The 17,523-nt window shown below is 36.6% G+C and overlaps 1 protein-coding gene across 6 annotated transcripts in view; it reads left to right on the top strand.

Moving 5' to 3' along the window:
• LOC149770099 (ankyrin repeat and death domain-containing protein 1A-like) overlaps window positions 1–17,523 on the top strand; it is a 58,659-nt gene that overhangs the window by 25,318 nt on the left and 15,818 nt on the right. For 5 of the 6 annotated variants that reach the window (XM_089949399.1, XM_089949400.1, XM_089949398.1 and 2 more), the window contains 4 exons: window positions 3,049–3,147; window positions 4,949–5,053; window positions 7,754–7,852; window positions 13,459–13,557. In XM_089949399.1, coding sequence (XP_089805525.1) covers window positions 3,049–3,147; window positions 4,949–5,053; window positions 7,754–7,852; window positions 13,459–13,557 — 402 coding nt within the window. Of the gene's footprint in view, window positions 1–3,048; window positions 3,148–3,255; window positions 4,277–4,948; window positions 5,054–7,753; window positions 7,853–13,458; window positions 13,558–17,523 lie in introns of those variants that run through there. The other variant, XM_089949401.1, reaches the window with a different exon arrangement.

Here is a 17,523-nt window from a genome sequence, read left to right as displayed (position 1 = left end):
ATCATTAGCCTCACCCTGGATAGCCATTGATTAAATTACACGTGTTTCAATAAATCATGTATAGGTATAAATAAATCAGCTAATAGTTAGCTTACTATAGACACTTATATAGGGTTATCATATTTGAACCTTCAAAACAGAAGACACTCCAGTGAGTGGGTGTATCTAAATATAAACTGTAGTGGCATCAGGATTTTATTGTTGTCGTTGTTGTAGGGTTTAACGCCATTTTTCAGCACACGATAGGCTATACATGGCGGCCAGCATTAATGGTGGAGGAAGAACCCGGGAAATCCCCGGAAAGAACCACCGACCCTCGAGAAGCTACTGGCAAGCTTTCTCACATACCCACATTGGGGTATCAGGATTTGCCAACTCACATTATATATATATATATATATATATATATATATATATATATATATATATATATATATATATATATATATATATATATATATATATATATATATATATATATATATATATGTATGTATGTATGTGATAAAGAACGAGCTGGGCAAAATCCCGGACAATTTTAAATATTAAAAAACAAAACAAAAACAACAAAAAACAGACGGATGGAGAGTTAAGAACCAAAAAGGAGGACATGTTCGGGAAAAAGAGAACGATGTCAACCCTAACATATAAAGGGCAGTTTAAGGAATGCTTTCAGGGCGCACATGAAGAGATATAACTCCGCCCCATATTACCCCCTCCCCCCTCCCCCGGACTTAATCCGGGCCTGGGTGGTACAGCTGTTGTTGTGCGTTCTTTGTCAAAATTTTGCTATTTCGACTATATATAACATGCCTTAACACTTTTAAGTTTATTTCACATTGGCATGCATGCATTCAAAGGACCTAGTCATCTGTTAGGCATTTTTTTATTGCCATTTTTGCCGCATACTCTTTGCTGAAAAATAAATATGTGCATAAACAGTGATTTGAAATTCTGCGATGCAAACAAAGAGTAAAATTTAAGATATATACTTTCTTGTGGAAATGGGAAATCGCTAAATTTCGAAAATGAGATAAATTCCTAAAAAATGTCCTAGAGTGCAATTTAAGTTTCCACATACAAGATTGTAGCGATTCCTACTGGTGGTGTGGTACTATGAGGTTGTACCTTCTTACAAGGTGTCCGCTTTATTTGGCTATCATTATCAAGAGGGTGATCGCCCTCTGTATTGTTGCCCGGATCGAGTAAATATTAAAATAAAGTGTGAAATTATAGCTGGAATAAATAGAGATCTGAACAGATATATAGAACAGAATGACACGAGCCCCCGTATATGGAAAAACAAAAATTTAATCAATTGCATAAACAACTGTGATAATACATTACATTAGGAAGATACACTACTTTTTGGAACAAATCTTTCATCGAATTTCAAACACAAATATATTTATATAAATAGCCGATCTGTTTTAAATAATATAATTAGTTCATCATATAATCGAGTGAACGATCGAAGTCATTGCCTTGTATAACTTCATAACCTGCTTATTCCACTCAACTACAACTTCACTATGGTGGTTTCTCTAGGTTCTTTCGCTTTTTCCCTTTTTCTGACATCTCTACTCTCTCGCCTCTTTTCGGCCCTCAAACTTTGTGTGGATAGGAGGATACGTAAGTATGTAGATACGTAGATACTTGGATAAGTAGGTACGTGGATACGTCAGTGGATACTTCCGTGGATATTTCAGTGGATACGTCAGTTGAGCTATTTCCCCTGACCAAAAAAAAAAAACAAACAAAAAAACAGAGACAACCTAAATATTCTGTCAGTTGTCCTACTGGGAACAGATATTACTCCCCTCTCGTTATGTCAGATATTGTTCTATCGGAATTCGAACAAACCAAAGGTGTCTGGTCAAGCTAAACATGGCAGACCATAAACAAACCTAGTTTCACAAGGTTAATGTACTTCCTAATGGCTATTTCATTACTGATTCCCAATTAACATTACACGAGACATAACGGTTCCGTTCCTCTCAATTACACAAACGAACGAATGAAACTCATATGGTTTAACTACGTTATTTTCAGCGAATACACACATCCAAGTCTTTATCATACGTGAAATCATCTAAGATCGGTGAATTTAACGGATTCTCGTAACTCATATCAACTAAAGTAATGCACAAATCTTGGAATACCTTATTCCTATACGAACAAGACGACAAATTCGTCAAACTTATATAAAGATCATTGTACGAATTCAGATACATGAACTCAACACAGCTAATACGCATATCAAGAATATTGATCTACGAATTTAAACAAATAAATTCATGCAAATATAAACAAATTTAAGTAAATTATTATATTGGTATCAATGAACTACATGAAACTGACACAAATACCTTGTGCTTTCAAGCTTTCTTCGCGTCTACCGCCAAAATTATGTCCCTTGACTTTCCAGACATCCGGTCCCTTTGACCAATATTTTACGAGAAAATTTCTTCCAAATTTAGCCTCGGAGTCCCTTATATTTTCACTCTTGCAGGTAAATCGCAGACTGACTAGACTTTTTCGATGAGGGCAATTTAACCCCAAGGATTTCCGTGTGGGAACCACGCCCAATATTTAGCGTAACTAATCAGGATTAAATATATTTACCGCCTTTTATAACAAGGCGCCAAATTTGAGGTCAGCATGACTTATATAATTCCAAACAACCGATCTGGAAAAACTCAGCTTCTGACAATTACGATATAAAATCGAAGTTAACCATCCCTTTCTAGTCGTCTAACGGTTAAGTAAACGAAGGCGTAATTAAGAATCACTTCCTCTCCCGAGACAATCGACAGAAATTTGCATCCTTACAAAGATAAATAACGCATCTGTCACCATTAATGATTACTGGACATTCATGTTATCTGTTAGCATTTCCTGTCAAAATATAGAAATTTTGTTTTGAATTATATATATATATATATATATATATATATATATATATATATATATATATATATATATATATATATATATATATATATATATATATATATATATATATATATATATATATATATATTCCAGTACGGAATGAGGGCCGTGTTGTGGGCAGCATTGTTTGGTCACCTGGAGACGCTGAAGATATTAATTAACGCGGGAGCGACGGCAACGTGTACAAACAAGGTGACCACTTTGTACATAATTTTCTTTCTTTCTCTTTTAGGTTTTATTGACATGAAAAAGAGAGATGATACACACATTTAATAGTTGTTGTTATTATTGGGTTTTCAGCAAAGATAGGCGTTGCATGGATGCCAGTATAACTTGTGGAGAAAAAACCATTGAAAACCCAGGGAAGAACCACCAACGTACGAGAAGCTACTGGCAAGCTTTCTCATGTATCTACATTAACCCACTCGAACCCCACACAGGCAGAGGTGAGATGACAGTGATCTGGAACGGTGAGTGCCTTAGACCACTCGGCCATTCGCCCCCACATGCATATATTTAGCTAAAGAGAGAGAGAGAGAGATGGAATGGAATAGAAAAGGAAATATTGTTTGCATATTTTTTTGAAATATAAGATATTAGTCTGTATGGAAAATATTAGCATTTCTAAAAAACAAATATGAGAGCATGAATATACATGCATACTCACTCACAACACTCACCACCAAGCTGTCAAGATAATTGATTCATATACATCCACATAAATATGTACACACACACACACACACAAGTTTCTATGTGCTTTATTTTTTCTATAATAAAGTTAAATACAATGATCTTCAACTCACACAAACTTGGCCTGTCTCTATTAAATCTCTGTTTTTAAATATACTGTTTTGCATATTGAATTATCAGATTAATTATATCATCAGCTTGTATTTTGTGTTAATTCCAAAGATACTATTTGTTTTTGTAAATTTTGTTAATTTTGCACATATTCTTGGGTGCCCCGGAGGTCAGAGTGGTCTAAAGTGCCTGCCTTTATCAGTTACTGCCATGTCACTTCTGTCTGTGTGGGTTTGAGTCTCGGGTTCAGCCAATGTAGGTATGTGAAAAGCTGCCAGTTGCTTCCTGTGGAATGGTGAGTCTTACAGGTGTTTTTTTTTTTCCAGGTTCTTCTACTAGTTATACTGGCTGCCATGTATATCCTATCTTGTGCTGAGAAATGGAATTAAACCCTGAAAACAACAACAACAGAATTTGGTCATCAAAATTATTCAAAATATCTTTAACCATTACTAATATTTATGATTTTTTAAACAGATCACAAGTTCTTGGGACATTGCATACCAAATATTTGATGGTAAAACATATATATATCTATATAAAATGTTGGAATATTTTCTGTATCATTCACATTTTCCTACATGAAAAGAATCTGTATTTTATTCATTTTCACTGGAGAATATTAACAATGTATAGATTAATTACTGTTCCAGTGTAATATGCATTTAAACCCATTGGCAACTAAAAGTTATTTGTTGATAGATTAATTACTGTTCCAATGTAATATGCATTTAAACCCATTGGCAACTAAAAGTTATTTGTTGCTGTCCTGGCCCAATGCCATGCAAGCTTACTGAACGGTTCCCATGTCGTTCCAGTATCATCAATGGATTGATCTTGAAGTTATACCCTTTCTTCCTATCCCAGTCTAATCTACATTTAATGCTAGTTATATGGTACACGAGGTTATCCATAACAGTATAATACAATGCAATTGGAAATAATATCTTTCTTAATTTTTCTTTATTTACCCACAACAAGTTATGGGGAAAATAGAAACTTTGTGTAATATTTTGCATGTAGCAGGACAGTGTATAGTTTCACCATCTTTCTAGTTTCCTTATGTCATATTGAAATGCCAAATTGTACTTCCTGCTATATTTCTCATGTAATTTTTGTAATGCAGACAAAAAGTCCTGAAGAAATAGTATCATCTCCAAAAACTAAAAACAAAGCCTTTTATTCACAGCAAGATATGGGAGTTTTGCATTGTGCCGCACAGCACAACCATCAAGAGGTCATGAATTTTATCTCTGAGTCACTTGAGAACTTGGACATCAACTGTCGAGAGAAGGTAGAGTATCAGTTAGGTTTACTATTGACATATCATGCAGACAGTGATGGGGTTTTGTTTGGGACTCACGAAGTGTTTTGAGGTCAGGTGGGGAGGCTGGGCACAGGGGGTCGGGCAGTGCATGTAACCCACAATAAAGGATGCCGTCCAATTAAGAATAAGCCATCTTTTCATATAAGCATATACAAAATGATTGGAAATTCAAATGAGAATAAAAGAAAATAATTTATCTGTTTTCTTTTTAATTTGATACACTTACAAGGATCAAAATAATTGTCGAATATCAGCAACATATCAGAAATCACTTACATAATCACAACCACACTTATACAAAACTTACGCCAAGTTTCTGTCCATAAATTCCACTGGATGGCAGAATATAAGCTTAATTAGACGCAGTCTTTGCTGGTCTCAGTAGGATGTTTGAAGGGAATGCAGATGTCATTGGTGTTCATCTTAGCAGATGTTAGAGACTGGATTGTGTTGTTGTTCAAACAGTCAGTCCTGGTCAGAACTGAATTGTTCTTGATGGTCACAATGTTAGCATTGCAATAACTGTCTCTGATACAGTCTGACCATATTCTTGTTTGAATAGAAATAAGACTATGCATCAGGTTTGGGACTGTTCATTTGGGGGAAGGGGAGAGAGAAGGAGGCATACAATTTTAAAGTTTAACTGGGGCCTTACAGGCAATACGACAGTGATAAATGACTGTCTTTTACAGGTGATAACCCTTTATCAACACAAATAATCTGTGCAAACATGAGCATGTGCTCATTATTGTCTTTCAGTCGATCTGTTTGATGGCTAAAATCATCCTGAAAAGCTCGATCCAATTATTTGTTGGTCTTTTAACAAGGTTAAGATAACAAATAATAATAAAAACAACTAATCTGAATGTTCAATTCAACATGTCAGATATGTTCTGGTTTGGGTTACAGCTTGATATGTTCTACAGTACGAAAGCAAGGTTCACTGCTTTGAAGGTACATTCATTCGAAATGTCTTCAGTCTGAAATAGGGGTTCAGTAGCTACAAGGTTCAATGGTCTGAATGTTCACTGTTCTGATGGTTCATTGGTCCAAAAAAAGGGTTCACTCATCTGAAGGATTGTTGGTATCTAAGATGTGTTCAGTAATTTGCTGGTTTAGTGTTCCAAGGTGTGTTAGTCTGAAGGTTCAGTGATCTGAAAACAAATCTCAAAATGAATTTCCTGTGATTAGAAAACAATAAGCTATCAGTGAAAGAAGCAAAGCCCAGCAAAACTAAATTTCAGAACTCATGGTTGACAAAGTTTGTCTTTTTAAAAGCAGCAGCAAGTGGGAACCCTTAATTCTTTGCACATACTGCAAACAACATACTGACACAAGTATTCTGAAGTGTTCATAAAAACAGCAGCACCAGCTGTATATAAAACTGGGGCAAGCCAGAGTAACTGCTCTATGTTTCAAAGGTTCATAAATCCAAACTATTTTGTACAAAAGCTCTATTTTCCAAACATTTTAGCTTAAAGTTCCATTATTCCATTTGAAGAATAAAGATGTCAATAATCTGAAGGTTCATTGATCCATGGTTCATAATTTCAAAGGGAGAGGTACAAAAGTTTGCAAGTTTGAAGGTTTGTTGGTCAAGAGGTTTTTGACAACAAGAGGTCCATTGGTCTGAAGGGTAATTAATCTGAATTTTTTTAAAAAAGGGTTCACAAGTCTAAAGGTTCTTTTGTCCAAGGTTTTGAAAAGTGTCCATTGATTCAAACATTCAATATTATGAATATGTTTTTATTTGTCATTGTTTTCAACTGACCATCTTGCCTTTTAAAATTGTCCCTGTGACAGTTAGCTATATAAACTACCCCACTGAGTTTTAAATGAGCTCTAAGTAGGACTGTTTACAGTTTATCCATGCTAAATGGTATGGACATATATTATGGTAGAGATTTTTTTTTTCTCTTTTCAAAGATGACTGAAAATCATTTTTTTTAAACACATGACTATATCAAGGTGGCTTGTGGGTAAAAAATTGTGTTTTTAGGGTGACATGTCATTTATGGCAGATATGCTTAATGTTACATCTGCATACTTTTAATAATGTTCATTGATAAGTTTGCTATCACATAATGCTACATTTTCATATTCTTAATCATGTTCATCGATAAGTTTACTTTCACATAATGCTACATTTTCATATTTTTAACCATGTTAGTTGATAGGTTTGCTATCACTTAATGACACATTTGCAGAATACTGGAAACAAAATCAATAAACAATTTAATATCTTTTTACGGATGTAAAACTATTTGGAATGGAGATCGCATCTTTGCAGGAGATAAGACATTTTCTCAGTTGATTGTGTTTAAATGAAAGAAGCTTTTAAGGCTTTAGCCTTAATTTAGTTAAGAACCACTGGATGAAATTGCACATTTCAATATTTAATTTCAGGACATCAATGTTTAATGAAGCTTTTTCATATCCTAACAGAAATGTCTCTCTCTCGCTTGCTCATTCACTGGTTCTAGATTATCAATATGCTATCCTGCCACCTTGAGTTGGTAAGGCCATTACTTTGGTATGATCCATAACTGTATTAACAGGACTAGTAAAATAGAAATTAAATTAATGAGGGAAAGCTAACAGAATAGCTAGCTGGTAGAACTAATCTATATATAGAATATGTGAGATGACATTTTTTCCTCTGTTCAGAATGATAAGACACCGCTACATCTTGCTGCAGAGGCAGGTCATCTACAGGCAGTTATGAGGTTGATAGACATGGGCTGTGATGCACACATACGAGATTTGGTAATTTGCTTATTTGCTTTTATATTATTATTTTTTCAATTTCCAAACTATATTTATGGTGTTGTGCTTCATAGAGTTGCTAATAAAGAGCACTCATTTATATTTTGTGAATTTTGTATCATACATCTCTAAACCAGAACAAGATTATTATCATTGTAGTTAAAAATAAATGTTATGTTACAATTAAACAAGGTCTGTGTCAATTGTCAACTTTTACATGTCATCTCAGGTTTGACTAATAGCTAAGACAAGTATATTTTACAGTTTTAATATTCTTTATCTGAAAGCTAGCTTCATCTGCCATCATTTGTGGGACATTGGGTAGAGCATCAAACTTGATATCCAAGGGTTGCAGGTTTAATACTCACCCAGGCCAGCCTGAATCAGCTGCCTCTGTATGTCCTTGGGAAAGACACATAGTGCTCATTGGCTTGATGTAGCCAATTATTACAGAAGTGCCATTAAAACTCAGACCTTTATTTGTAACACATCTACTGTACCAATATCTGATAGAAAGAAATATTATCTTGAAAGGTGTAGCATTACTGAAATTGCAGAGCAAAGCAACTTGCTTTAATTAGCACAAGAAAAATATCGTACTATGGAGACACTATGATTACATTCTTGTGAGGGACCGAGTGGGGTTGAATTTAAAGACCCAACATAAAGTGATCCATCCAATCGTTTAGAAAATAGTCCTCCTGATTTTTCCATATCCATAGATAATGTTGACAAGATTGTTTTATCTTTTAAAACTGCTTAATGATTCCCATGAAGTAATAAGAGTTGTTTTGCAAATCTGACTCACATTTAGCTACAATTTATATATGACATCATGGATGGGAACCATAACATTGATCCATCAGGTATGTATGACATCATCGATGTGAACCATAACATTGATCTATCATGTATATATCATGTCATGGATGGGAACCATAACATTGATCCATCAGGTATGTATGACATCATGGATATGAACCATAATATTGATCTATCATGTATATATCATGTCATGGATGGGAACCATAACATTGATCCATCAGGTATGTATGACATCAGGGATATGAACCATAACATTGATCTGTCATGTATATATGACATCATGGATGTGAACCATAACATTGATCTACCATGTATATATGTCATGGATGGGAACATTAACATTAATCTGTCATGTATATATCATGTCATGGATGGGAACCATAATACTGATCTATCATGTATATATGAAATCATGGATAGGAACCATGAGAACCATAACATTGATCTACCATACATCATGTAATGATCTACCATACATCATGGATGAGAACCATAACATTGATCATACATCATGGATGAGAACCATACCATTGATCTGTCATGTATATATGACATCATGGATGTGAACCATAACATTGATCTATCATGTATATATGTCATGGATGGGAACATTAACATTAATCTATCATGTATATATCATGTCATGGATGGGAACCATAACATTGATCCATTAGGTATGTATGACATCATGGATATGAATCATAACATTGATCTGTCATGTATATATGACATCATGGATGTGAACCATAACATTGATCTACCATGTATATATGTCATGGATGGGAACATTAACATTTATCTGTCATGTATATATCATGTCATGGATGGGAACCATAATACTGATCTATCATGTATATATCATGTCATGGATGGGAACCATAACATTGATCCATCAGGTATGTATGACATCAGGGATATGAACCATAACATTGGTCTGTCATGTATATATGACATCATGGATGTGAACCATAACATTGATCTACCATGTATATATGTCATGGATGGGAACATTAACATTAATCTGTCATGTATATATCATGTCATGGATGGGAACCATAATACTGATCTATCATGTATGTATGAAATCATGGATAGGAACCATGAGAACCATAACATTGATCTACCATACATCATGTAATGATCTACCATACATCATGGATGAGAACCATAACATTGATCATACATCATGGATGAGAACCATACCATTGATCTGTCATGTATATATGACATCATGGATGTGAACCATAACATTGATCTACCATGTATATATGTCATGGATGGGAACATTAACATTAATCTCTTCTCTTTTTTGGCATCCGTCCATCTACGAGAGACGATGGCATAGCTCCAAAGTACGCTTTAGCTTATCCTTCTTTTTAGCTCTCTTTTCAGCTTGCTTTATTCTTCTCTTTTCCTCTGCGTTTTGAACTCCCTGCCTGACAGCTAGACGCCAGCTGGAACGGTTGTTTGCACAGCTCTCCCAGTCGTTGACATTGATGTTTGCTGTCTTCATATCCTTCTTGCAAACATCTTTGTAGCGCAGATGTGGTCGTCCAGTTGGTCGTGCACCTTCTGCTAACTCCTCATATAACAGGTCCTTGGGAATGCGACCTGGGTCCGTTCTCTTGACATGGCTGAGCCAGCGAAGGCGCCTCTCGCTGAGTATGGAGAACATGCTGTTCATGTTGGCACGTTCTAGAACCTCTTTGTTGGGTACTTTGTCCTGCCACTGGATGTGCAGAATGCGCCGCAGACATCTCAGGTGGAAGCTGTTGAGTTTCCTCTCGTGTCTTGCATAGGTGGTCCATGTTTCGCTGCTGTAGAGAAGTGAGCTGAGCACGCACGCTTGGTAGACACGCAGTTTGGTCTTCTCTGTGAGGTTGGGGTTGTTCCAGACCCTCTGGTTAAGTCTGGCCATCACTGCTGCTGCCTTGGCAATCCTGCCGCCCACCTCAGAATCAATGGAGAGTGAGCTGGAGATGTTAGATCCGAGGTATGTGAAGTTCTCGACAACTTCCAAATTGTACCCATCGATGGAGACAGAGGGAGGGGAGTCTGTGTCCTGTGCCATGACATTTGTTTTCTTCAAACTGATGGTCAGTCCAAATTCCTTACATGCATGGGAGAGGCAGCATACCAGCTGCTGAAGTCCATCTTCCGTGTGTGATGTCAAGGCTGCATCGTCGGCAAAGAGCAATTCACGGATGAGTACCTCTGTGACTTTAGTCTTAGCACGGAGACAGGCGATGTTTAACAGCTTGGCGTCAGCCCTGGTATGGATGTACACTCCCTCGCTGCAGTCCTTGAATGCGTACTGGAGAAGCATGGAGAAGAAGATGGCAAAGAGCGTCGGTGCAAGGACACAGCCTTGTTTGACTCCGCTAATGACTGGGAATGCTTCAGATGTTGCGCCACTGAAGCACACTGTGCTGTGCATGTTCTCGTGGAACGACATAATGACAGCAAGCAGACGTGGGGGGCAGCCGATCTTCTACAGGAGTCTGAAGAGTCCACTCCGACTAACCATGTCAAACGCCTTCGTCAGGTCTATGAAGGCAATGTAGAGGGGCATCTGCTGCTCGCGACACTTCTCCTGCAGCTGATGTAGTGAGAAGATCATGTCTACAGTTGACCTGCCGGCTCGAAATCCACACTGGGATTCTGGGTAGACGCGGGAGGCTAGGATCTGCAAGCGTGCCAAGGCAACACGGGCGAAGGCCTTTCCGACGATGCTGAGGAGGGAGATGCCCCGATAGTTGTTGCAGTCCCTACGGTCTCCTTTGTTTTTGTACAAAGTGACGATGTTGGCGTCACGCATGTCCTGTGGGATGTATCCCTGTTCCCAGCAAAGGCAGAGGAGTGTGTGTAGGGGCTGGAGCAGTGCTGGTTTTCCGCTCTTGAGGACTTCAGGCGGAATGCCGTCGCTTCCAGGAGCCTTCCCACAGGCAAGGCAATCGATGGCTTTTCCGAGCTCTTCCAGGGTGGGCTGTGTGTCTAGCTACTCCATGACAGGCAGGTCTGGAATGGCGTCCAGGGCAGTTCCAGTGACATTGTTTTGGGTTGCATATAGCTCGAGATAGTACTCAGCCCATCGCTGCAGTTGTTTCCCCTGGTCTGTGATGACTTCGCCCGTCTTGGACTTGAGGGGGGCGGTCTTGTAGCTGGGGGGGCCTGTCGCCTTTTTTGATACCCTCATACATTCCTCTTGTATCCCCGGTGTCAGCAGCTGTCTGTATACTGTTGCAAAGGTTCAGCCAGTAGGTGTTGGCACAGCGGCGGGCGGTCTTCTGCGCGTTATTCCTTGCAATCCTGAGGGCTTGTAGTGTTCTGGGGCTAGGTGCAGCCTTGTATGCCAGGAGGGCTTTCCTCTTTGCCTCAGTCACGGGCTCCATCTCCTCCCAGTTTGCCTCATACCAGTTGACATTCTTTCGCTCCCTCTTCCCGTAAGCTGTGATGGCTGAATTGTACACAGAGTCACGGATATGGGACCACTTGGAATCAATGGTGTCATCAGGTGTCACTTTGGTGAGGGCTTCCTTCAATTTGCTGATGAACTGATGTGTTTTCTCTGGGTTGGTTGCACAGCAGGTGTTGATACGTGGGTGACCCTTCTTCTTGGCGTGGTGCAGCTTCTTGGGTAATATTTGCACCTTGCTGGCCACGAGGGAATGGTCCGTGTCACAATCGGCACTGTGGTAGCTGCGGGTAAGGAGGACACTGGCCAGTTCTGCATGCCTGGTGATGATGAGGTCTAGCTGGTGCCAGTGGCGTGAACGTGGGTGTCTCCACGACACCTGGTAGATCTCCTTGCATTTGAAGAAAGTGTTTGTCACACATAGGCTGTGGGAGCAGCACATCTCCAGCAGTCGCTGACCATTCTCGTTGATCTTGCCCCTTCCGTAAAAGCCGAGACAGGTGGACCAGGCCTCATGGTCAGCTCCCACTCTAGCATTGAAGTCTCCAACATTAATCTATCATGTATATATCATGTCATGGATGGGAACCATAACATTGATCCATTAGGTATGTATGACATCATGGATATGAATCATAACATTGATCTGTCATGTATATATGACATCATGGATGTGAACCATAACATTGACCTACCATGTATATATGTCATGGATGGGAACATTAACATTTATCTGTCATGTATATATCATGTTATGGATGGGAACCATAATACTGATCTATCATGTATATATCATGTCATGGATGGGAACCATAACATTGATCCATCAGGTATGTATAACATCATGGATATGAACCATAACATTGATCTGTCATGTATATATGACATCATGGATATGGACCATAACATTGATCTACCATGTATATATGTCATGGATGGGAACATTAACATTGATCTGTCATGTATATATCATGTCATGGATGGGAACCATAATACTGATCTATCATGTATATATGAAATCATGGATAGGAACCATGAGAAACATAACATTGATCTACCATACATCATGTAATGATCTACCATACATCATGGATGAGAACCATAACATTGATCTACCATACATCATGGATGAGAACCATAACATTGATCTACCATACATCATGGATGAGAACCATAACATTGATCTATCATGTATGTATGATGGATAAGAACCTTGTATTAACATAATTATAATTCATATCCATTATCTGACAAAATAATCCAAGAGTTTTGATTTAAATAATTTGTGTCAGATTGATGAAATTAGACTGTTTTATAGAAATAATAATTTGTTAATTTGTTTATAATATTGATGTTTATTGGACAGAATGGATCCACAGCAGTACACCTGGCAGCCAGAGAAGGTCACCATGAGATTGTGAAGAAACTGCTGTTGGTGGTTACTGAAGTTGATGACAGAGATGGGGTATGTTGACAAACTTGTATGACCTGTCTTTTCTCGGAACATGGTGTTACAAATGACAGTTTGTCCCATCCCATCCCTTCAGCTTGTATGTCCCTGCCTTATTATCTGAATATAGTGTTAACAATGTCAGTTTGTCCATTCCCATCCCATCAAGTTTGTCACATATTTCATTTCCACTCAATAACTTCTGAATCTTATGTGAAATCAATATATATACTATATGCCTGTATCTCAGTACATCAGTGTGGTGATCTTATTACTTATAAAAACCTCTATAAGCTTAAGACCTCTATCAAAATCAAGGCACAAATGAATACCAAGACACAAATGAATACCAACACACATAAGTTTAAGATCACTATCAGAATCAGGACACAAATGAATATCAACACACATAAGCTTAAGATCACTATCAGAATCAAGGCACAAATGAATATCAAGACACAAATCAATACCAACACACATAAGCTTAAGACCTCTGTCAAAATCAAGGCACAAATGAATATCAAGACACAAATGAATACCAACAAACATAGGCTTAAGATCACTATCAGAATCAAGACACAAATGAATATCAAGACACAAATGAATACCAACACAAGTAAGTTTAAGATCACTATCAAAATCAAGACACAAATGAATAACAACACACATAGGCTTAAGATCACTATCAGAATCAAGACACAAATGAATACCAACACACATAAGTTTAAGATCACTATCAAAATCAAGACACAAATGAATACCAACACACATAGGCTTAAGATCACTATCAAAATCAAGACACAAATGAATATCAACACACATAAGTTTAAGATCACTATCAGAATCAAGGCACAAATGAATATCAAGACACAAATCAATACCAACACACATAGGCTTAAGATCACTATCAGAATCAAGACACAAATGAATATCAAGACACAAATGAATACCAACACACGTAAGTTTAAGATCACTATCAAAATCAAGACACAAATGAATAACAACACACATAGGCTTAAGATCACTATCAGAATCAAGACACAAATGAATACCAACACACATAAGTTTAAGATCACTATCAAAATCAAGACACAAATGAATACCAACACACATAGGCTTAAGATCACTATCAAAATCAAGACACAAATGAATACCAACACACATAGGCTTAAGATCACTATCAGAATCAGGACACAAATGAATACCAACACACATAAGCTTAAGATCTCTATCAGAATCAAGGCACAAATGAATATCAACACACATAAGTTTAAGATCACTATCAAAATCAAGACACAAATGAATACCAACACACATAGGCTTAAGATCACTATCAGAATCAGGACACAAATGAATACCAACACACATAAGCTTAAGATCTCTATCAGAATCAAGGCACAAATGAATACCAACACACATAAGTTTAAGATCACTATCAAAATCAAGACACAAATGAATACCAACACACATAGGCTTAAGATCACTATCAAAATCAGGACACAAATGAATACCAACACACATAAGCTTAAGATCTCTATCAGAATCAAGGCACAAATGAATATCAAGACACAAATGAATACCAACACACATAAGCTTAAGACCTCTGTCAAAATCACGGCACAAATGAATATCAAGACACAAATAAATATCAACACACATAAGCTTAAGATCACTATCAGAATCAAGACACAAATGAATACCAACACACATAAGCTTAAGATCTCTATCAGAATCAAGGCACAAATGAATATCAAGACACAAATGAATACCAACACACATAAGTTTAAGATCACTATCAGAATCAGGACACAAATGAATATCAACACACATAAGCTTAAGATCACTATCAGAATCAAGGCATAAATGAATATCAAGACACAAATGAATAACAACACACATAAGTTTAAGACCTCTATCAAAATCAAGACACAAATGAATATCAACACACATAAGCTTAAGATCATTATCAGAATCAAGACACATATGAATAACAACACACATAAGTTTAAGATCACTATCAAAATCGAGACGCAAATGAATAACAACACACATAAGTTTAAGACCTTTATCAGAATCAAAACACAAATGAATACCAACACACATAAGCTTAAGATCTCTATCAAAATCAGGACACAAATGAATATCAACACACATAAGCTTAAGACCTCTATCAGAATCAAGACAACAATGAATACCAACACACATACATTTAAGACCTCTATCAAAATAAGACACAAATGAATATCAACACACATCAGCTTAAGACCTCTATCAGAATCAAGACACAAATGAATACCAACACACATAAGCTTAAGACCTCTATCAGAATCAAGACACAAATGAATAACAACACACATAAGCTTAAGATCTCTATCATAAGACAACAATGAATACCAACACACATACATTTAAGACCTCTATCAAAATCAAGACACAAATGAATACAAACACACATAAAACTAAAGATCCCTTTCAAAATCGAGACACAAATGATTAGTAACACACATAAGCTAAAGATCTCTATCAAAATCAAGACACAAATGAATAGCAACATGCATAAGCTACGGTAAAGACCCTTATCAAAATCAAGACACAAATGAATACCAACACACATAAGCTACGGTAAAGACCCCTATCAAACTGAGACACAAATGAATACCAACACACATAAGCTTCGGTAAAGACCCCTATCAAAATCGAGGCACAAATGAATACCAATACACATAAGCTACGGTAAAGACCCCTATCAAAATCGAGACACAAATGAATACCAACACACATAAGCTAATGACCCCTATTGAAATCAAGACACAAATGAATATGCTGACAATTTTGTGAAATATATCTTAAAATGATCATACTTGAGTTAAATCAAAATATCTTTTTGCCAGAATCATAACTACCTCCATCAATAATTTGTACATTACCAAACACAATTATGAAAAGAATGTAACTAAACAAAAATAAAATAGAAACTTCTAGTTCAAAGGTTTTAATATTATGACAGTTTATTACCTGATTGCTATTTCAACCACTACAAAGTCATTCCAAGTCAAGTTTTTAAAATCTACAATATTTTTATGATTCATTCTAAATGATCTGATATCAAAAGAAAATATAATGTTAAAGTTAGGTACATCATGTCTCATTTAACATAATTCTGCACTTATATTCTTTGAAACAATGAACATTTTCTATCACAATTGCAACTGTATATGGAATCTCAATGATTTTCTGATCTCCAAGTGATAATGGTACACTCCTCCATCTCCATGAAAGGGTAACCATACAAATGTAAGCAGCTGAGTACAAATACATTATTTCCTAAATCAATTAAGTACTTATGGATGATGTTCCCCCCTTAGAATGTTACCCATCACAAATAAAACATACATTGTAATACAGCTCTCCCCAGTTATAATGCGGTATTTGGGGTCCATAACTGCCAAATGTATTATGTACCAAACAGTATTACTGCAAAAATGGTAAAAAATGTTGAGTGTATTTGTGTGTTGGGATGGGGGGAGGAAGGTAAACAAAATGCCACTCATATGTATAGTCAGTTGATTTATGTAAATTATGTTTTTTTCACTGCATGGTATTTATACATTTAATTATGTCCAATAATAATACATGTATTTTAATAAGTAAATCAAAATATACAAAGCTTTAGATTGATTTTTTCCCACCCATATCATCATACATATGATAGGTCTTTCTTAATTAGGAGTTCACAATTATATCTTTACCATTTCTTTACCAATTTTGCAATTGAATAAATGAACATCTATCTGTGACAAGTGTTCTGAGTAATGTCAAGTCATCTTTTATCAATAAAATATCTCATTCACAGTTCAAAATATCAGTTAAATATGATGATTAGTGACAGAGTGATGTCACATTATGTGCAGTATGCTTTTTAGCAAATCCTGAATATGGAATAACAGGAAAAAAAATGACAAACTTACATACAGGTATGTA

The sequence above is a fragment of the Sinohyriopsis cumingii genome, unplaced genomic scaffold (genome assembly GCF_028554795.1).
Source record: "Sinohyriopsis cumingii isolate HCF-2022 unplaced genomic scaffold, ASM2855479v2 utg002707l, whole genome shotgun sequence".
In the NCBI taxonomy this organism is placed as follows: Eukaryota; Metazoa; Mollusca; class Bivalvia; order Unionida; family Unionidae; genus Sinohyriopsis; species Sinohyriopsis cumingii.
The sequence above is the reverse complement of the archived record's forward strand: the minus strand, read 5'-3'. Positions and strand labels throughout refer to the sequence as shown.